Here is an 18303-nt window from a genome sequence, read left to right as displayed (position 1 = left end):
GACAAAGAAAAGTGAGTACAGAATTTACTGCCACATCTCAGGCAGAACACTGTCCAGAGACCCCTGCGGGGAGGGCCGGGGGCTCTCCTGAGGCAGAAGGACACATCAAGGTAGGAAAGTATGGGACTATTATCAGAAAAAATCCTAACAATGAGAACTGGAAAACCCCTTGAAGACCTCTATTAAGTCATATTGGAAATATCCGTGGGCATTTATTTGACATCCATTGAACAAAAAATAGGTGTGCAAAGCAGCCTTTTGAATTCTGACCTTCTCCTGCATGTATCTGGATCTAGTAATAGTTAATACAATGTTAATACATTGTTCAGACTATCACTCTACCCACTCCAGGACTGGCAAATAATAATAACCATTACCTGTTAAACCCCAAAAATGCCAGACCTAGATGAGGTACTTTACATACATGTGATTTAGTCATCACACGACCCTTCCAAATAAATATTATCTTCTTTCTAGATCTGAAAGAAACTGAGGTTTAGAGAAGTAACAAGTTCCCACAGGTAGTAAGTGACAGAGATAGGATTTGTTCCTGTCAGACTTTACTGCTGTGTCCCAAATAGTTTGCACAGTGCATGGGAAGACAGGACTAGAGCCATGACTCCCAACTCTACTCTCCCCAGGAAGTCTGAGGACGTCTGGGACCTTCTAGATCAACCTGGGGTCTACCGTGGGTCACCAAGAAGTAAGTCTGGAATAGGCAAACACTAATCTAGCTTCCAAGTAACTCTTGGATTTTTTTTTTTTTTTCCTCACTGCTGGTTAGCACTTACTATCATTATTCCTACAGCCACTGAGGTACCACGGGAAGTGGGGGGGGGGGCACCCAGTAACCTACTAGAACTATTCAAGAGCTCAATCCATAGGGACCTTTATTATACCTCTGGTAACTGGACTAAAATTAGTGAGAAATTAGGAATTGCCAAACATGCTGAGGAGTAGAAGTTTTCAACTCAACACATATTGAGTGTCTACTATGAGCCAAGCACTTAAAGAACTGAAGATTCCCAAGAGATTTCACCTCTCAAGAGAAATATAGATACTTGAGAAACAATGGCAGTTCAGTGTGGAAAGCACCGCAACTGAGTCAAGTTTAAGGAGAGGTGGCCACCTGGAAGGAAGACACAAGAGCTAAAAGGGGATTTGAGGTGTGGGAGTTGAAGTAACAAGGGAGATAGAGGCAGAAGAGCGTTTCTAGGCGTGAGAGCGGCCAAAGCATAGGCACAGAGGTATGAAAACTTAAACATGTTGAAACAAGCTAGTTTTTTAATTTAATTACAGTTACCTAACCAACAAAATGTGGATCTTATTCCCTTCTTTCTATAGTTGGGGGTGGGGGGAATCAGTGGTAAAGAAAAAGAGCCTAGACGGAGTTCCCATTGTGGCTCAGTGGGCTAAGAACCCAGCTAGTATCCATGAGGATGCAAGTTCGATCCCTGGCCTTGTTCAGTGACTTACGTAGCCAGTGCAGCTTGGATCTGGTATTGCTGTGGCTGTGGTGAAGGCCGGCATCTGAAGCTCCCATTCAACCCTTAGCCTGGGGACTTCCATGTGCCGCAGGTGCAGCTCGAAAAAGAAAAAAAAAGGAAAAAGAAAAAGAGCTAGAGAGCCCCTGGAGAAAGATGTCCCACCCCCAACCCCAGCCTTCACCACAACAAGGATTTGGATCCATGATGTCATTTAAGCAGTGGAGTTTGGGGTTTTCCATATGCTGCTTTTATGTCACCTGCCTGCCTCTCAGCCAAGCCACTCACTTTAGCAAACAGCAGCTGCTCATCCCTCCACTTTAAGTCGTGCACCCCCTTAGCTGCCAAAGTGGCTGTCTCTGCCAGCTGTGAGCCAGGAAATCAGAAACACAGGGACGGAGAAGCAACCAAGGCTCTGCCCAAGATAGAATTTCAAAGCAGGTCATCTTTCCCAGCAAGCCTGGCCAATGGGCTGGCCCTGACCCCTTAAAGAGACAGACAGACCCATTGACTGTTGTTCTCAGCCTTCTTTTGCCAATCCATGTATGTCCTCATCCGAGTGGAAGGTACTAACATTTAAGAAGCAGTTATTGTTTCTTCATGTTTTCCCATGATACTTTTCTTTTTTTAATAAAGAAGCTCAGAGAGGTTAAGGAATTTTCCCAAGATGGCAGAGCTAGTATGTAAATAGGGACTAAAGCCTAGGTTATTGTGACTCTAAATTGTATATTCTCTGTGCTGTACCACCTTGCTAGGTACTTTGGGATTTATGTGCGTCCAGATTGCAAGCTCGTTCATTGCTACTGGGGATGTGAGTATGCTGCTGGGGTAGCACCCCGGGTGCATAAACCCCTCATGCTGCCTGTAATGAGAGTGACAATGGATGCCAGTGGGACCTAGGCTGGGTGTGGGTCCCGTCCCACTGTTCTTATAAGGAAAGCCACAGATATGCAGGCAGAAGCACAGTAGAAAATATTTGGGGAGAATAAAGGAAAAGACACAGATGTCACATCATTGAGTTGATTCAATTCAATAAGCATTTATTTAGGGCAAATTATGTGCACCAGGAACAGGGGATAAAAGATGAGCAAGACAGTGATCACCTTCAAGGAACTTTCAGGCTAGTGAGGGAGACTGAATGAGAAAGAACTGTAATCCAAAAAAATAAGTACACTTTTGGGCATGTGACCAATGTGACATAAGAGGACATGTATCAGGGAGCTTCTGGAAAAAGTATACTCCCTAGCGCAGACAGCAAGGAAGCGTGCTACCTTTCATCCTGGCTTGGAATAGAATGGTGTGATGACGTCATGCCTGAAGCTACCATAGCCTTGAGATAAGATGGGGTTCGGGAGTTCCTGTCATGGCTCAGCCGTTAACGGACCCGACTAGTATCCATGAGGACCAGGGTTTGATCCCTGGCCATACTCAGCGGGTTAAGGATCCGGCATTGCTGTGAGCTGTGGTGTAGGTTGCTGACCTGGCTCAGATCCCTCATTGCTGTGGCTGTGGCGTAGACTGGCAGCTACAGCTCTGACTCAAAGCTTAGCCTGGGAACCTCCATATGTCGTGGGTGCAGCCCTTAACAAAAAAAGAGAGAGAGAGATGGGGTTCAAAGGTAGCGCTGATGGGGGAGCAGAGAATTCAGGAAAAACACCACAGGGAAGGTGACATTTAAACTGGTCTAAAGAGATGAGTAGGTGTTCCCCCAGCCAGGGGAGGGCATTCCAGGAAGGGAGAACAGAATGTGAGGTCAAGTCCAGAAATACAACAAAAATACACAGCATATTCTGGTAACAGAGTACAGTTTGTTGTTGGTGAATCAAGGGGAGTAGCAGGACACCAGGAAGGAGTGGCAGGGTGGGGCCAGATTACAAAGTCATCGGCTAAACTGCCTCTCCAAGTGTGGTCTAAGAGCTGTTCCCAGTTTATGATGAGATATGGATGGAAACTGAGAAAATTCAGATATTTTTCTACAATTTGACAGAGAAACTTAGGGCCTTTGAATGTAATAAAAACTTTGGGGTTGTAGAGTATATGGTGGCTTTTTTGGTGGGGGGGGGGTTCTTTAAAACTTCATTTTTAGTATTAGTCTGAGAATTGTACAAAATTATAGTGGTCCTTGGAGGAGTTCCCGTCGTGGCTCAGCAGTTAAAGAACCTGACTAGCATCCATGAAAATGCAAGTTCAGTCCTGGGCTCTCAGTGGGCTAAGGATCCGGTGTTGCTGTGAGCTGTGGTGTAGTTTGCAGACTCGGCTCAGATCCTGTTGCTGTGACTGTGGCTGTGGCTGGCAGCTTATAGCTCCAATTTGACCCCTAGCCTGGGAACCTCCATATACTGTGGGTGCAGCCCTAAAAAGACCAAAAAAAGGGGGGGGGGATTTCTTGGAGTTCTCTTGTGGCACAGTGGGTTAAAGATCTGGGGTTGTCACTGTAGAGGCTTGAGCCACTGTTGTGGTGAGTTCATTTAATCCCAGGCCCAGGAACTTCCAATGCCTTGGAAACACCCCCGCACCCCCCAAAAAGTGGTCCTTCACCACATAGTTTGAGGAACACTGGGCTTGATAATATGCCTTCCTAATATAGTTGATAGAACAGAAGCATGATTCTAGGCTTTGGACACATACCACTGGGCTGTTCTTAGGTGGACACTCCTGGTTCCTTACCCTATAGCAATTTCCTTTCTCCCAAATTTATGGAACTCCGATTTTACTTGGGCAATATGTAAAGGGGGTGGGCTTCTCCCCCAGTTGCCAGAGCCTGACATAGGACTGGTTAAAGCGAAGCATAATATCCCATTCCCCTCGACGGGAACTGCTTTAAGAGTGGGCATGTGACCCTTCAGCATCAGTGTAGGAGCATCCAGGGAAAAGTATACTCCCTGATAGAGACAGTAAGGAGGCCTGCCACCTTTCATCCTGGACTGAGTGGTTGTGATGATGTAATGCTTCAAGCCACCATAGCCATTAGAGAATGGGCCTAAGGATGAGGTTAAAGAGGAGAAAACAGAACAAGACTTTGTTCTTAAAAGTCACTGATGTATTGTCTCAAATCTGGAACTTTCAACCTCCAATTTAGAGGAGGTAAATTACATTTATTGCTTAAGCCACTGTAGTTGAGTATTCTGGTCCTTGAAGTTGAGTGTTCAGATTCAGATCTCCCTAAGGATTGATCTTTGGTCAACAGTTCTCTGAACATCTGCTCATTGATTGTTTTATTCTATGAAAACTGAACATGAGACAATCTATGAGCAACCAATAATTTTCTTGCAAAAGTTTGAATAAACTAAGGAATTGCTCCTCTAAACCCAATTTGACCATTGAGGATGACTTGTTGTTAAGCAAACCAGGTGATTCAGTGCAAAGTTGGTCATCTGTTCAATATCATTTGCCATTTACTCCTCCCTCCTTGTAAAAGAATTCCAATTTTGTTCTGACATCTAACCTGCACAAGGACCCAAAGAGGGATCCTGTTTAAGCCAATCATTGCAAAGCATTCTGTTGACAATTAGGCATTAAACTTATGAACCTAGTCTATCCTAAAATGTAACCAGTCTCCTACACATTAATTAGTGTTGAGATCTTCCAAGGCACCAATATGGTCCAAAATCTAAACAAATTACTTTTCCAAAAGAGGGAACTAGTAAAGAACGATTTAAAATGTCAAGACTGAAACTTTGTTCAGTCCTTGCCTTTCAGAAAGTTAAAAATAAAAAACCAAAACTTTGGAGCTCCTGTTGTAGCTCAGTGGTTAATGAATCCGACTAGAAAACATGAGGTTGTGGGTTCGATCCCTGGCCTTGCTCAGTGGGTTAAGGATCCGGTGTTGGTGAGCTGTGGTGTAGGTCACAGACAGGGCTCAATTCTGGCGTTGCTGTAGCTGTGACATAGGCTGGCAGCTACAGCTCAGATTGGACCTCTAGCCTGGGAACCTCCATATGCCTCAGTTGCAGCCCTAAAAAGACCAAAAATAAATAAATAAATAAATAAATTAATTAATTAAAAAACAAAAATCCTTATTTTGGAGATTTCATTGGATGAGATAATTATCTTTCTGCTTTCTCCTTAGGAAAAAATATCCAGAACACAAGTTCCCAGAACAATGCAAGAACATAAGAAATTTGTATTATAAGATTTGCTGGCATTTCTGCTGTGGCACAGTGGGTTAAGAATCCGATTAGTATCCATGAATTTCAATCCCTGGCCTCGCTCAGTGGGTTAAGGATCCAATGTTGCCCCAAGCTATGGCACAGGTCACAGATGTGCTTGGATCTGGTGTGGCTATGGCATAGGCTGGCAGCTGCAGCTCTGATTTCATCCCTAGCCTGGGAACTTCCATATGTCACAGGTGAGCCTGTAAAAAAAAAAAAAGAATCCGACTCCAGAGGCTTGGGTCACTTTGGAAGTGTGGGTTCGATCCCCAGCCCAGGCACAGTGGGTTACAGGATCTGGTGTTGCCGCAACAGCAGCTTAGGTTGCATATGTGGCTCTGATTCAGTCCCTGGCCTGGCAACTTAACTTCCGTATGCCAAGGGTACAGCCATAAAATTTAAAAAAAAATTTTTTTTGCTGACACTACAATTGTCCCTCTGTATCCTGAGCAATTGGTTCCTGGAGACCCTATGGATATCAAAATCTGCATTTGCTTAAGTCTCTTATATAAAATGGTGTAGTGTTTCTATATAACCTAAGCACATCCTCATCCTCACATGTACTTTAAATCATCCCTATATCACTTTAATACCTAATGTAAATCTTATGTAAATACTTGAGGAAGTGGCAAACGCAAGCTTGAATTTTTGGAACTTTCTTCACCCCACCCCAATATCTGAGATCCAAGTTTGGTTGAATCCAAAGATACGGAACTCAGGAGTTCCTATTATGGTGCAGTGGAAATGAATCCAACTAGGAACCATGAGGTTGTGGGTTTGATCCCTGGCCTCGCCCAGCGGTTTAAGGATCTGGTGTTGCTGTGAGCTATAGTGTATGCTGCAGATGTGGCTCGGATCCTGCATTGCTGTGGCTGTGGTGTAGGTCGGCAGCTGTAGCTCTTGATTTGACCCCTAGCCTGGGAACCTCCATATGCTGTGAGTGTGGCCCTTAAAAAAAAAAAAAAAAAAAAAAAAGCAAAGCTATGGAACCCATGGATATCCTATAAGAAAAATAAACAAACACCATGTAAGGATGTGAGGAACACCAAAAGAAACACAGCTGAAGATTTTTAACCAGGGATATATATTTTCTAACAAATTATAAATACTTTTTATTTAGCAAAGTTCATCAAAGAACTCCCAAAGTCACTGAATCTTCTTCACTTCTCAGGAATTATTCATTCACAACGCAGACCACCTACAGAAAAAGATGTATTTTAGTAAGTCAGGTATCAAGCATCATGCCAGACCTATGGAATTAGGGAATTAATACACTAGAAATGAATGCTTCAGCCAAGTACTGTTAACTGCTTAACTGGTTATTCTAAACCAGTCATGAAACAAAGATACACATTTTAAAATTCTAGTTTTATTTTATTTTTTTAATTTTACGGCCACACCCACAGCTTATGGAAGTTCACTGGCCAGTGATTGAATCCAAGCCACAGCTGCGACCTACACTGCAGCCACAGCAACACCAGATCCTTTAGCCCACAGTGCTGGGCTGGGAATCAAACCCACACCTCTGCAGCAACCCAAGCTACCACAGTTAGTCTAGTTGTGCCACAGCAGGAACTCCTTAAAATTCTAGTTTTAACTAAAAACATCACGAGGAGTTCCCATTGTGGTGCAGAGGAAATGAATCTAACTAGTATCCATGAGGATTCATGTTTGATCCCTCCCCTCGCTCAGTGGGTTGGGGATCACGCATTGATGTGAGCTGTGGTGCAGGTCACAAATGCAGCTCAGATTCTGCGTTGCTGTGGCTGTGGCGTAGGCCGGCAGCTATAGCTCTGATTTGAGCCTGGGAACTTCCATATGCCACAGGTGTGTCCCTAAAATGAAAGAAAAAAAAAATCACGGAAACTGTTCAATCCATTACATTCATTTTTACAAGTTCTTTGTTGAAGTAAAAACCATACATTTTGGAGTTCTCATCGTGGCTCAGTGGAAATGAATCCGACTAGGAACCATGATGCCTCGATCAGTGGGTTAAGGATCTGGCGTTGCCGTGAGCCTTGGTGTAGGTCGTAGACACGGCTCGGATCCTGTGTGGCTGTGGTGTGGGCCGGCAGCAACAGCTCCGATTGGACCCCTGGCCTGGGAACCTCCATATGCTGTGGGTGCGGACTTAAAAAGACAAGAAAAAAAACCCATACATTTATTTATTTTCTCAAAAACATCTTCCTCCAAAAGACTAATAAGATATTCGAGACCTAGAAACCCCTGTTTGTTGATTCAAGTATGTTTGGCAAAGATCCACTAAGTGGAAGGCAGAAGGTCAGCTCTCTGCACAAGGCATTTCCTGTGGAAAATTACTCACTAAACCTCAAGGGCAAAGCAAGGATAACCCTTTGAAATCCATTCGGAAAGATCAAAAAGGGAGAGTAGTAGAGAAAAGGGTTGCTGGTCTAGTCAGTCCGTACCAGGCTTCTCTCCAGCCAGCTCGCACCCACCCTTCACCACCCAGTCCCTATCCCAAAAGACAGAGAAAAATGCTGAAAAGGTAACTAAGTAATTTGGGCTAGCCAACCCATTAAATCTAATGCAAGTGTCTCCCTCACATAGCTGGTCTCTGCATTTAGTTTTTAAAAAAGAAAATAAGCCTATTGGTATTGAAAGGGTAATTTATGGGTATGGTTTTGTTGAAATTCAGAATAAAACATTTTGAAATTACCAATAAAAAATAAATTTAAAAAAGATAACCCTCATTAGCAATATAAATAAGAACATTTAAACTCTCTTTTCTAAAAGGCTCAAAGGAAGAATATACTTAAAAATAACCAAAAAAAATGAAGCCACTCAACATTTCATGAAATAGCAGGCCAGAGCTCTGCTACATCTTTTGTTACTGACTACCACACAGCAGGACTGTAAAGTCCTTCATACAAGAGACCTTGTCTCTTCTCAGTTTGGCACTTTCTAGTCTTAAACAACATTAGATATCTCTTGAATGAATAAATGTTCAAATAGCAGAAATGACCCTTTTTCTTGACTGAGGATATTTTCATATAGCATCAGCTGCTTTTCTGTGTGTGTTTGTGAAATCAGAATATTTTAACCAACTATTAAGTTCAATTAGACTTATTAAGTACTGAATATCACCACCACTCAGTGCTAGTCCTTTAATTTCTGGGTTCTCCAGGTTTCTCCTGGCTCCTAAAGGCAGCTGCCATTTCTTATATTTCTAAGCAAGTTCTAGGTTCCTCTAGTTTCTCTTTCAGTAAAAGCAATAGTAAAGATAGAAGTGTCTTGAATCCCCATCTATTTCTCCTTAGGAGTAGTTTTCTTTCTTCCTCTTTCTTTCTTGTCCTTTTAGGGCTGAACCCTCAGCACATGGAGGTCCCCAGGCTTTGGGGTCCAATCAGAGCTGTAGTCGCCAGCCTACGCCACAGCCCTCAGCCACACTGGATCTGAGCTGCATCTGAGGCCTACGCCACAGCTCATGGCAACATGGATCCTTAACCCACTGAGCAAAGCCAGGGACTGGACCCTCATCCTCATGGATGCTAGTAGGGTTTGTTAACCGCTGAGCCCTGACAGGATCTTCAGGAGTAGTTTTCAAGTCTGTCTTTGTTACTGTTAAATCTTTAGATCATTTATATTTAGCTTTAAACTTGCTACTTCTTCAGCATAAGCCAGTGGTTACTTTTTTTTGGGGGGGGGGGTGCTGTACCCATGGCATGCAGAAGTTCTGGGGCCAGGGATCCAACCTGATCCACAGCAGCAACCTGAGCTGCTGCAGTGACAAAGCTAGATCCTTAACCCACTGTGCCACAAAGAAACTCCAAGCCAGTAGTTCTTAAAGAGGGGGCCGCTGAAAATTACCTAGGAGTTTCTGAATCAACAGGTGCAGATCAGGGCCCAGGCCCTTGAGAATTTTGGAAAACATTCCTCAGGTGATTTTTAAGGTACACCTCTAGCTGAATGTAGCTGACTTTCACATTAAGTCCAATTTACTAAATTCGAGATACAATTAAGATCTTATGTAGAAAATAGCAATTAAAATCTACAGTTTTTTGTTTTGTTTTTTTTTGCCTTTTTCTAGGGCCGCACCCACAGCATATGGAGATTCCCAGGCTAGGGGTCGAATGGGAGCTACAGCTGCCGGCTCACACCACAGCCACAGCAATGACAGATCCAAGCTGCATCTTCGACCTACACCACAGCTCTCGGCAACGCCAAATCCTTAACCCACTGAGAAAGGCCAGGGATCAAACCTGCAACCTCATGGTTCCTAGTTGGATTCATTTCTACTGTACCACGACGGGAACTCCTACAAAGGTTTTTTGTTTTTGTTTTTGTTTTCTTTTGTCTTTTTAGGGCCACACCCGTGGCATATGGAGGTTCCCAGGCTAGGGGTTTAATCGGAGCTATAGCCATTGGCCTATGCCACATCCAAGCCTCATCTACTATCTACACCACAGTTCACAGCAATGCTGGATCCTTAACCCACTGAGCGAGGTCAGGGATCAAACCCCCAACCTCATGGTTCCTAGTCAGATTTGTTTCCGCTACATCAAGACCCGAGCTCCCAAACGTTTTTGAATTAAGGAACTTTCATAACCATTACTAAGAAGACCTAAGATTGCAATATATTCTTCCTTTAAAGCTATCCTCAGAAAAATGTTGTCTTGGAGTTCCTGTCATGGCTCAGTGGTAACAAACCTGACTGGTATCCACGAGGATTCCGGTCCAATCCCTGGCCTCGCTCAGTGTGTTAAGGACCTGGTGTTACTATGAGCAGTGGTGTAGGTCGCAGACAAGGTTCAAATCCTTCATTCCTGTGGCTGTGGTGTAGGCTGGCGGCTGCAGCTCCAATTGGACCCCTAGCCTGGGAACTTCCATATGCCACTGGTATGACACTATAAAGACCAAAAAGAAAAGAAAATCATGGTCTAAGAGCCTCATTAAATACAAGGAGTGAAGTGTACGGTGCTTGTGACTTAGAGAGTAAAAAAGACCTGGATTCTATTTTTAATTCTACCACCTATCCATTCTCAACCTGAGCAAGTCTTTTGACTTCACCTTCCCTCCATTTCCTCACGGGGAGGTGGGGGGGGGGGGGCAGGACACCTGAGACCAATGGGGAGCCAAGCATCTGTGCCTCTTCTGAAAGTGGTATTATGTTGAAACTAAAACATGACAATTTTGAATTCTTAGAAAGGCCCTATGGGGATTCAGATTCTTCTTTTTGCAACCAGGATTCAAAAATACAAAACCAGGAGTTCCTCTGTGGATTAAGAATCCAGCATTGTCACTGCAGTGGCTTAGGTCACTGCTGTGACATGGGTTCGACCACTGGAAAAGACAGTAAAGCTAAGGACTTGCCCAAGGCCACACAATCAGTTAAAATACCAAGTCTTCTAAGTTCTTGCATTTTCTTTTATACATAAATGAAGAACACAGGAATTACCCTCACTCTCTGCCCCAATAATGTAAAAAAAAAAAACCCACAACACCTTCTGGTCCTTGTGAATATATGCTACTTAGATCAATGAGTGTACCACCTTAGTGGTCCACATGAAGTCCAAGAGAAACCTGATCCTAAAATTAGCATTTTAAAAAATCATCCTTCTTATCAAGGCAGACTCAACCCTAAGCAACAGCTGATACATCTGACTAGGAAGAAAGTTAGATAAGGAATGAGGAAATCATAATCACATACAGGGCTGAGATTCCATGTCTCTGAAACAATCAAGTTATCCTTTTAAGAACACCTCCCCACAACCATATTTACTTAATTTACAAAATTATTTACCATGAGATTTCTTTAAATAACCATCTAATCCAGAAGTATACCTTGTATACACAGATATATCGTACCATAAGGAAAATAACATACATTAAGATTCTCTCTCTGAGCTTCCGTCGTGGCGAAGTGGTTAACAAATGCAACTAGGAACCATGAGGTTGCGGGTTCAATCCCTGGCCTTTCTCAGTGGGTTGAGGATCTGGTGTTGCCATGAGCTGTGGTGTGGGTTGCAGACGCAGCTTGGATCCCGCATTGCTGTGGCTCTGGCTTAGGCCAGTGGCTACGGCTCCGAATGGATCCCTAGCCTGGGAACCTCCATATGCCACAGGAGGGGCCCTAGAAAAGGAAAAAAAAAAAAGACAAAAAAAAAAAAGATTCTCTCTTTTCTTGGCCACACCCACTGCATGTGGGAATTCCTGGGTCAGGAATTGAACCTATACCACAGCATCCACTCAGGCCACCAGTGACATCAGACCCTTAACCTGCTATACCACAAGGTAACTCCAATATGGTTCTCTTTTTATAAAACGAGAAAAGTGAAATCCAGACAGGATGAATGTTTTGGTGCATATATATGCAGCCAATGTAAAACAGAGGTTAAGCTAGAGAACAGGAGAACCAACATTAAGCCTCAGGACTTTCAGGTTAGACTATTTTCCACTACACAGTGATACTTCTTATCAGCTGGAGATAGGTTCCTCTTATCCCTCCTTCTCCCACAGCTCACTGAGGGAGACTGGCCACTTTTAAAATTCCAAAGCGGCAGGAAAGAGGCGAACGGGAAAGAAGCCAGGCTCACTATTACACTTATGTTGGTATGTAGCTATGGCAGTATTTCTCAGCCATTATTTAAAGTGTTGTGGATGTTATGGGGGAATGAGGGCACCAAGCAGAAGGAGTCTGTCTATAGACAGAGGTTCCAGTTCTGACCTTGCCTACCAGCAGTCCCTTCATACTTATGGGCCTTCGTTTCCTCAATCATTTATTCATTTAATTAACAATCCTTTATTGAGCACCTACTATGTGCAAGGCACTGTTACTGGTCCTGGAGATATGATAGCAGAACTTACGTTCAAACTGGAGAAAAGCAATGCAGATGATAGAAAAACAAAATATGCAGGCAATGCTGCAGAATGACAACTAGCTACATGTGTCTATTAAAATTAAACAAAACAAATCAGTTCCAGAGTTTCCGTCATGGCTCAGTGATTAACGAATCCTACTAGGAACCATGAGGTTGCAGGTTCGATCCCTGGCCTTGCTCAGTGGGTTAAGGATCTGGCATTGCTATGAGCTGTGGTGTAGGTCGCAGATGCGGCTTGGATCCCGAGTTGCTGTGGCTGTGGTATAGGCTGGTGGCCACAACTCCAATTGGACCCCTAGCATGGGAACCTCCATATGCCTGCGGGTGCGGCCCTAAAAGAAAAAAAAAAAAAAAAAAAAAAAAGACAAAGCAAACAAATAAGTTCCTCCGTTTTACTAGCCACATTTCAAGGGCTCCACAGCCACATATGGCTGGTGGCTACCATACTGTAGAGTGTAGGTAGAGAACCATTTTCATTATCACAGAAAGTCTTATTGGACAGAGTGATGGGGAAGGGATGCTATTTTAGATGGAATGTTGAGGGAAAGCCTAATTAGGAGACTTGAAAAGAGACCTTAACAAAGTGAGGGAGTGAGTCAAGTTGCTATCTGAAGGAAGAGGTTCCAAACAAAAGAAAGTAAGTTATTTTAGGTATTACTGTATACACATCACTTAAGGTCCCTTCCAGTAATAATATTTGAACTCAAAGTTTTCAAAAAATGGTCTGAGGCTCTAGTTTTACTAGAATAAAAGAATAAAGAATAAAGCATGATACAAATGAAACAGCAACAATTCCATCTGCTTTGTAGAAAGCAATGCTTTCATGTGCTGAGTTATTTAAAAGCACTTACTAAAGATTCACAACATTAGAAACAAAAAATAGAGAACATTTTCCTTTTAGTTCCTCTAAGTCAGACAACTCAATATTCTGAACTTCCTAAGCCATGAATCCTTCTGTCTATAACATAACTCTAAAGGCTTTTGTCAAGCCCTTTCTCGTAAGCTTAATTCTCCCCTTCACAAATCCACTGAATATGCCTCAATTTATTAGCATCAGTTACTCTGTACACTAGAAACTGAAAAGTTGTTTTTAGTGATACTGAGGCATGTTAGATTAACCAGGTGAACAACCTTTCAGACAGAATGCTGCCCAATGATTGCTAAATCTGTAAAGCAATTCACAAATTTGAAGGAATCAGCCTGTGTATTACTTTCCCAATAAAAAAGGACCGTGCTTACCATTTCATATCTTAAATCCCAGGGCTCTCATGCACTCCTTGTGGGCCTCAATTAGGTGTCCACAGTGCTCTTCTCCTTTTTCAATGATGCTATAAAACAAAATGTGCTTGTTATCCAACAAAGTAGGCATTAAGCACAAGAGTAGTAAAAAAGCAGGCAAGATAGTGAAGGAGAGTCAGGCAGAACATGGGTCTGATGGACTGCACCTTTTTTTAAAAAACTTTTTGGCCTTTTGCCTTTTCTAGGGCCGCTCCCGTGGCATATGGAGGTTCCCAGGCTAGGGGTCCCTTCAGAGCTGTAGCTACCGGCCTACGCCAGAGCCACAGCCACAGCCACAGCAACACAGCAACACAGAACCCGAGCCGCATCTGCAATTACACCACAGCTCACAGCAATGCTGGATCCTTAACCCACTGAGCGAGGCCAGGGATCAAACCCGAAACCTCATGGTTCCTAGTCGGATTCATCAACCGCTGAGCCACAACGGGAACTCCGGACCGTACCTTGAGTTTTGAAAAATGCTGTTATACCAGGAGTTCCAGCTGTGGTGCAATGGGATCAGTGGTTTCTTGGGAGCACTGGGACACAGGTTCAATCCCTGGCCATGCACTCGGATTAAGGATTCAGTGTTGCCGCAGCTGTGGCTTAGGCTGCAACTGCACCTCTAATCTGATCCCTGGCCCAGGAACTCCATATGCCTCAGGGAAGCCAAAAAAACCCAAACCAAACCAAAACAAAAATGCTATTATACCAAATGGCTTTGTTTTTATTGGCTCTTGTGATATTTCGTTACCCATGAAGATGTTCTATTGATATCTAGTTGGGGGCGGGCGGCATCTGATTAGAAGAAATTATGCATATTAAATATTACCTCTAGACACTACCCAATAATACTAACCTATAACAAAATAAACTGAATAAAAAATTAACACTAAATGGACAGAAAGAACTTTACTTTTTGCCTATCACAGAGGAATCCAATTTTTGATTCTATCCTACATTCACATACATCTAGATAAGTCTATTTCTAATAACAAGACACCCTTCACAAATAGCAAAAAATATCTGGCTGCCCAGAGCAGCCCAATGAGCCCCAGTCATGATGATCAAAGAACTTTTGACCTGTAAAATTCACAAAGTAAAAACTAGAACCACACAGTTTCATTTCTAAGGGCCTGAAAATGTAATTTTAGGAAAGAACCAAGTTAAGGCAAATTCAATTGTAAGAAAAAAATAACTCCTAACTATAGATATTTGGGGAGAAGCCATAGTGGTCAGAAGTAATTGATGCAGAAGTAATTTAAAGAAAGGGAGGTTCTCCTTTCTTCTAAAGCCTACACATCTTTCATAAGAGCTGTCTGCCTGGGACAGCAAGCTCCTTATAAAAATAATTGGAGTTCCTGCTGTAGCACAAAGGGATCAGTGGTGTCTCTGCAGCACTGGGATGCAGTGGGTTAAGGATTCAGCATTCCACACCTGTGGCATAGGTTGCAATTGAGGCTCTCATCTCTGGCCTGGGAACTCCATGTCCTTCAGGAGGCCAGAAAAAGAAAAACAAACAATGCCCCCCCAAAACAATAGCTAGCCCTCCCAGATCATTTCTTGAATACTGTAAATATTGTGGCTTATAGCATTAACCCTACAATAATCCTGGAGGCAGACACTTTTATTAGGCCCATTTTACAGACAGGAGGCAACGATGTTAAATAATTCGATCAAGGTAACAGAGTTGACGCCCCAGGATTCAAACCTTGACACTAGATCCCAGGCTCCATCATAATATCATATGGTCTGAAGGTTCAATAAGCACTTAACAGTTAATGTGGAAGCATAGTATCTGATCGTAGTCTTTTGAATCTCCCTTAACAGTATTATGTGCACAGTAGTGGATATTAACAAAAAGCACTTGGCTCCTACCACTCATATTTTCCCACTATGTCACTTATGATTTCTTTACTTTTTATGTGAGGACAAAAAGGGACTGGAGGGAGAGGTGTACATTCACATTATCTGAAGATTCCTTCTGAGATTTGTTCCACAACAGAGGCTGTATACAGTAAGAAGAAATGAAAACCTTTTGCAGGTTGATGGTAATTTAGATAAACAATTCTGAACACTACAGTGTCACATATGTTATAGCCTAGTTGATTTTTAAATTATCTACCTAAAACGGTGGGGGGAAGAGTTTAGGGGATTTTCTGTACCGTTAAGAAATGTACCTTGTACCCTACTATGACTAAATTCGGGGAGAAATTACCAGAAAACCGGAAAACTTTTACTCTTTGATCTTGATAAATCTTTTTTTCTTGGCCGCGGGGGAACTATGTGCAACTTCCCGAAAAGAGATCGAACCCGCCCCACGGCAGTCGCTGCTGAGACCACGTGGGATCCTTAACCCCTCTCACCACAAGGGAACTCTGATTTTGCCAAGTCTTCTATCATGGCCCATAAACCATAGTAGAGCAATCATTGAAAAACGTTTCCATTAACTGTTTCCCTTTACTTTTTTTTAAGGGCCGCACCTGGGACATATGGAAGTTCCCAGGCTAGGGGCTGAATCAGAGCTGCATATGCCGGCCTACACCGCAGCCACAGCCACACAGATCCCATTGGCATCTGCGACCGACCTACCCTGCAGTTTGCAGGGCCGGCTCCTTTACCCACTGAACAGACCAGGGATCGAAACTGCATCCTTATGGCTGCTGGTCGGGTTCTTAATCCGGTGAGCCACCACGGGAACTCCTGTGTTTCTTTAAATCAAGTAGCATCCATCCGTTTACAAGCCTTCGGTCCTAAAGCAATGTTTGACCCATAACAGCTGATGAAAAACCTTTTGTAGGAAGGAATGCCTGGATTGAGCGCGGCGGGTCAATCTGACCTCTCTCTGATCCCTTCAACCTTTTCCCCAGGGTAAGCTACGAGCTCAGTCTACAGACAGCTGACTGCGAAGCCTACCCAGGTCTATAACCCTCAAGAGAGCCCCGCGGCAAAGTGAGGGCCACGACCAGCCCTAGTCCGGGCAGCGGCACCCGAAGGCAGTGCACGGAGCCTGCCCCGCCGCCCCCTCCCCGGCTGCGCACTGACCACGCATCGCGCGCTTTCTTGGTCTCCGGGCAGGCGCAGCAGGGCTTCAGCGGCTTCTTCTCCTGCGATTCAGGCGGGGCAGGGATTGCGGCCGCCAGACCCGGCATTTTTCGCGCCGAAAGCTGCAATTAGCTCTGCCACCCCAAACTCTACCGGCCTCCGGACACGCCGATTCGCCCGCAGTTATTTCCGGCAGTCGCTCCAAAACAGAACAGGAAGTCCTGCCTCTCACTCTGACGAACTGGGAGGAAGGGAGGAGGTAAAGAGGAAAAATGTTTTAAAGGGCACGCGCGTGCGCAGAAGAGGCCGAATGATGGCCTTAGTGCTAGGGCGCCTTTTCCGCGCAGGTGCAGAGAGCCCAGGTAAAGTGCAGCGATGTTTGTAGACCAGCATTGAGAGGACCCACAAATGAGGAGACCCGTAAGGCAACTCGGAGAGCTCTCAACCATACACCCAGCTCGAAGTCGAAAACTGAAACTCAAGAAGGTGAAATGACCTGTCTATGCTACAGAAAAAAAAAAAAAACACTAGTGAAAGCCAATTCCTCTTGAGTAACAGACTTAGCGCCCGGCATCTTATGCTTGCCATTATCTGCCTTACTGCCTTCACCACCCCACTTCACCGCTCTAGTTAAAAGTGAGTAGCAAAGGAGTTCCCTAGTGGTCAGCGCAAACGAATCAGACTAGGAACCATGAGGTTTCGGGTTCTATCCCTGGCCTCGTTCAGTGGTTTAAGGATCCAGCGTTGCCCTGAGCTGTGGTGTAGGTCACAGACAGGGCTCAGATCAGGTGTTGATGTGGCTGTGGCATAAGCTGGCAGCAGCTGTGTCTCCGATTAGACCCCTAGCCTGGGAACCTTACCTCACCCACACGCTTTAAATCCTCAGCTAGTTAGTGTTTATAGCTCCCTCTCCAACTGAATTGATTTCCATATGAATTGCCAATCATAGGGCAAATATATTGGTTAGTAAAATTTTAAAATGCCTTTTCATTGTCATTCCTCAAATTCAGTTAATACCTATCCATCTAGGTAAATAAGTAAACTTAGACAGTATTTGCAATAGAATGGACATAACCATTAAGTTTTTTTCCTGCAGAGAATTGTTTGAGGAAGGATGAACTTATTTTTTAAAGCAGGACTTCCAGGCATTGTTAAAATAGCTGTCTAGGGATACGCACTTTGGTTAATCAAACATTGCTTATCACCTAAACCAGCCAATGGTATTGCCCCTCAAGATGGCTGTTTTCTTGCTCTTTGTACATTCCCTGCTCCACCATTTCCTGCTCCACCAACCCCTAAGTGCATGATTGACCTTTCTACATATTTGTCCCAGGCCCCAGCAATGAGATTGTTCTTATCTAAAGAGCGGTGAGGGCAGTGCCTCTCTGCTGGTCTCCCTGGTAACTCATGTGCCAACCTGATGTCAATTCCCACTGTAACTGGCAATCTCCCCTTCCCCTCCAGGAGCAGAGACTTTACCATGTCCTGTCAGACATGTAAGAACCC

At 43.9% G+C, this 18303-nt stretch overlaps 2 protein-coding genes across 5 annotated transcripts in view; one reads left to right on the top strand and one right to left on the bottom strand.

The window, feature by feature from the left end:
* Window positions 1-51: 51 nt before the first annotated feature.
* CFAP91 (cilia and flagella associated protein 91) overlaps window positions 52-18303 on the top strand; it is a 163714-nt gene continuing 145462 nt past the window's right edge. Inside the window, exons 1-4 of one of the 4 annotated variants that reach the window (XR_014824716.1) lie at window positions 52-110; window positions 642-703; window positions 16623-17056; window positions 18262-18293. Coding sequence is in view for 3 of the 4 variants with exons in the window: in XM_084991133.1 (XP_084847259.1) it covers window positions 18278-18293 (16 nt within the window). In the remaining variant the exon portion in view is untranslated. Of the gene's footprint in view, window positions 111-641; window positions 704-16622; window positions 17057-17079; window positions 17434-18261; window positions 18294-18303 lie in introns of those variants that run through there. The other 3 variants (XM_084991133.1, XM_084991131.1, XM_084991132.1) reach the window with 3 other exon arrangements.
* COX17 (cytochrome c oxidase copper chaperone COX17) lies at window positions 6697-17049 on the bottom strand. The gene is made up of 3 exons (NM_001348525.1): window positions 16798-17049; window positions 13714-13802; window positions 6697-6833 (listed from the first exon to the last, which is right to left on the bottom strand). The coding sequence occupies exons 1-2, from the start codon at window positions 16902-16904 to the stop codon at window positions 13718-13720; spliced, it is 192 nt and encodes a 63-aa protein (NP_001335454.1). The 5' UTR covers window positions 16905-17049; the 3' UTR covers window positions 6697-6833; window positions 13714-13717.

This window comes from Sus scrofa, chromosome 13 (genome assembly GCF_054392235.1).
Source record: "Sus scrofa isolate SSC_HxYL_T2T_F1_AM1 chromosome 13, Sscrofa_HxYL_maternal_Yorkshire_Landrace_v2.0, whole genome shotgun sequence".
In the NCBI taxonomy this organism is placed as follows: domain Eukaryota; kingdom Metazoa; phylum Chordata; class Mammalia; order Artiodactyla; family Suidae; genus Sus; species Sus scrofa.
Note: the sequence above shows the minus strand (reverse complement) of the source record. Positions and strands in the feature narration are given on the sequence as shown.

Bases quoted from the DNA above. Each gene is read 5' to 3' on its own strand.
- COX17 (NM_001348525.1), bottom strand. From the start codon at position 16,904: ATGCCGGGTCTGGCGGCCGCAATCCCTGCCCCGCCTGAATCGCAGGAG. The intron at 13,803-16,797 runs GTCAGTGCGCAG...TTTGTTTTATAG, and splicing joins AAGAAAGCGCGCGATGCGTG to CATCATTGAAAAAGGAGAAG.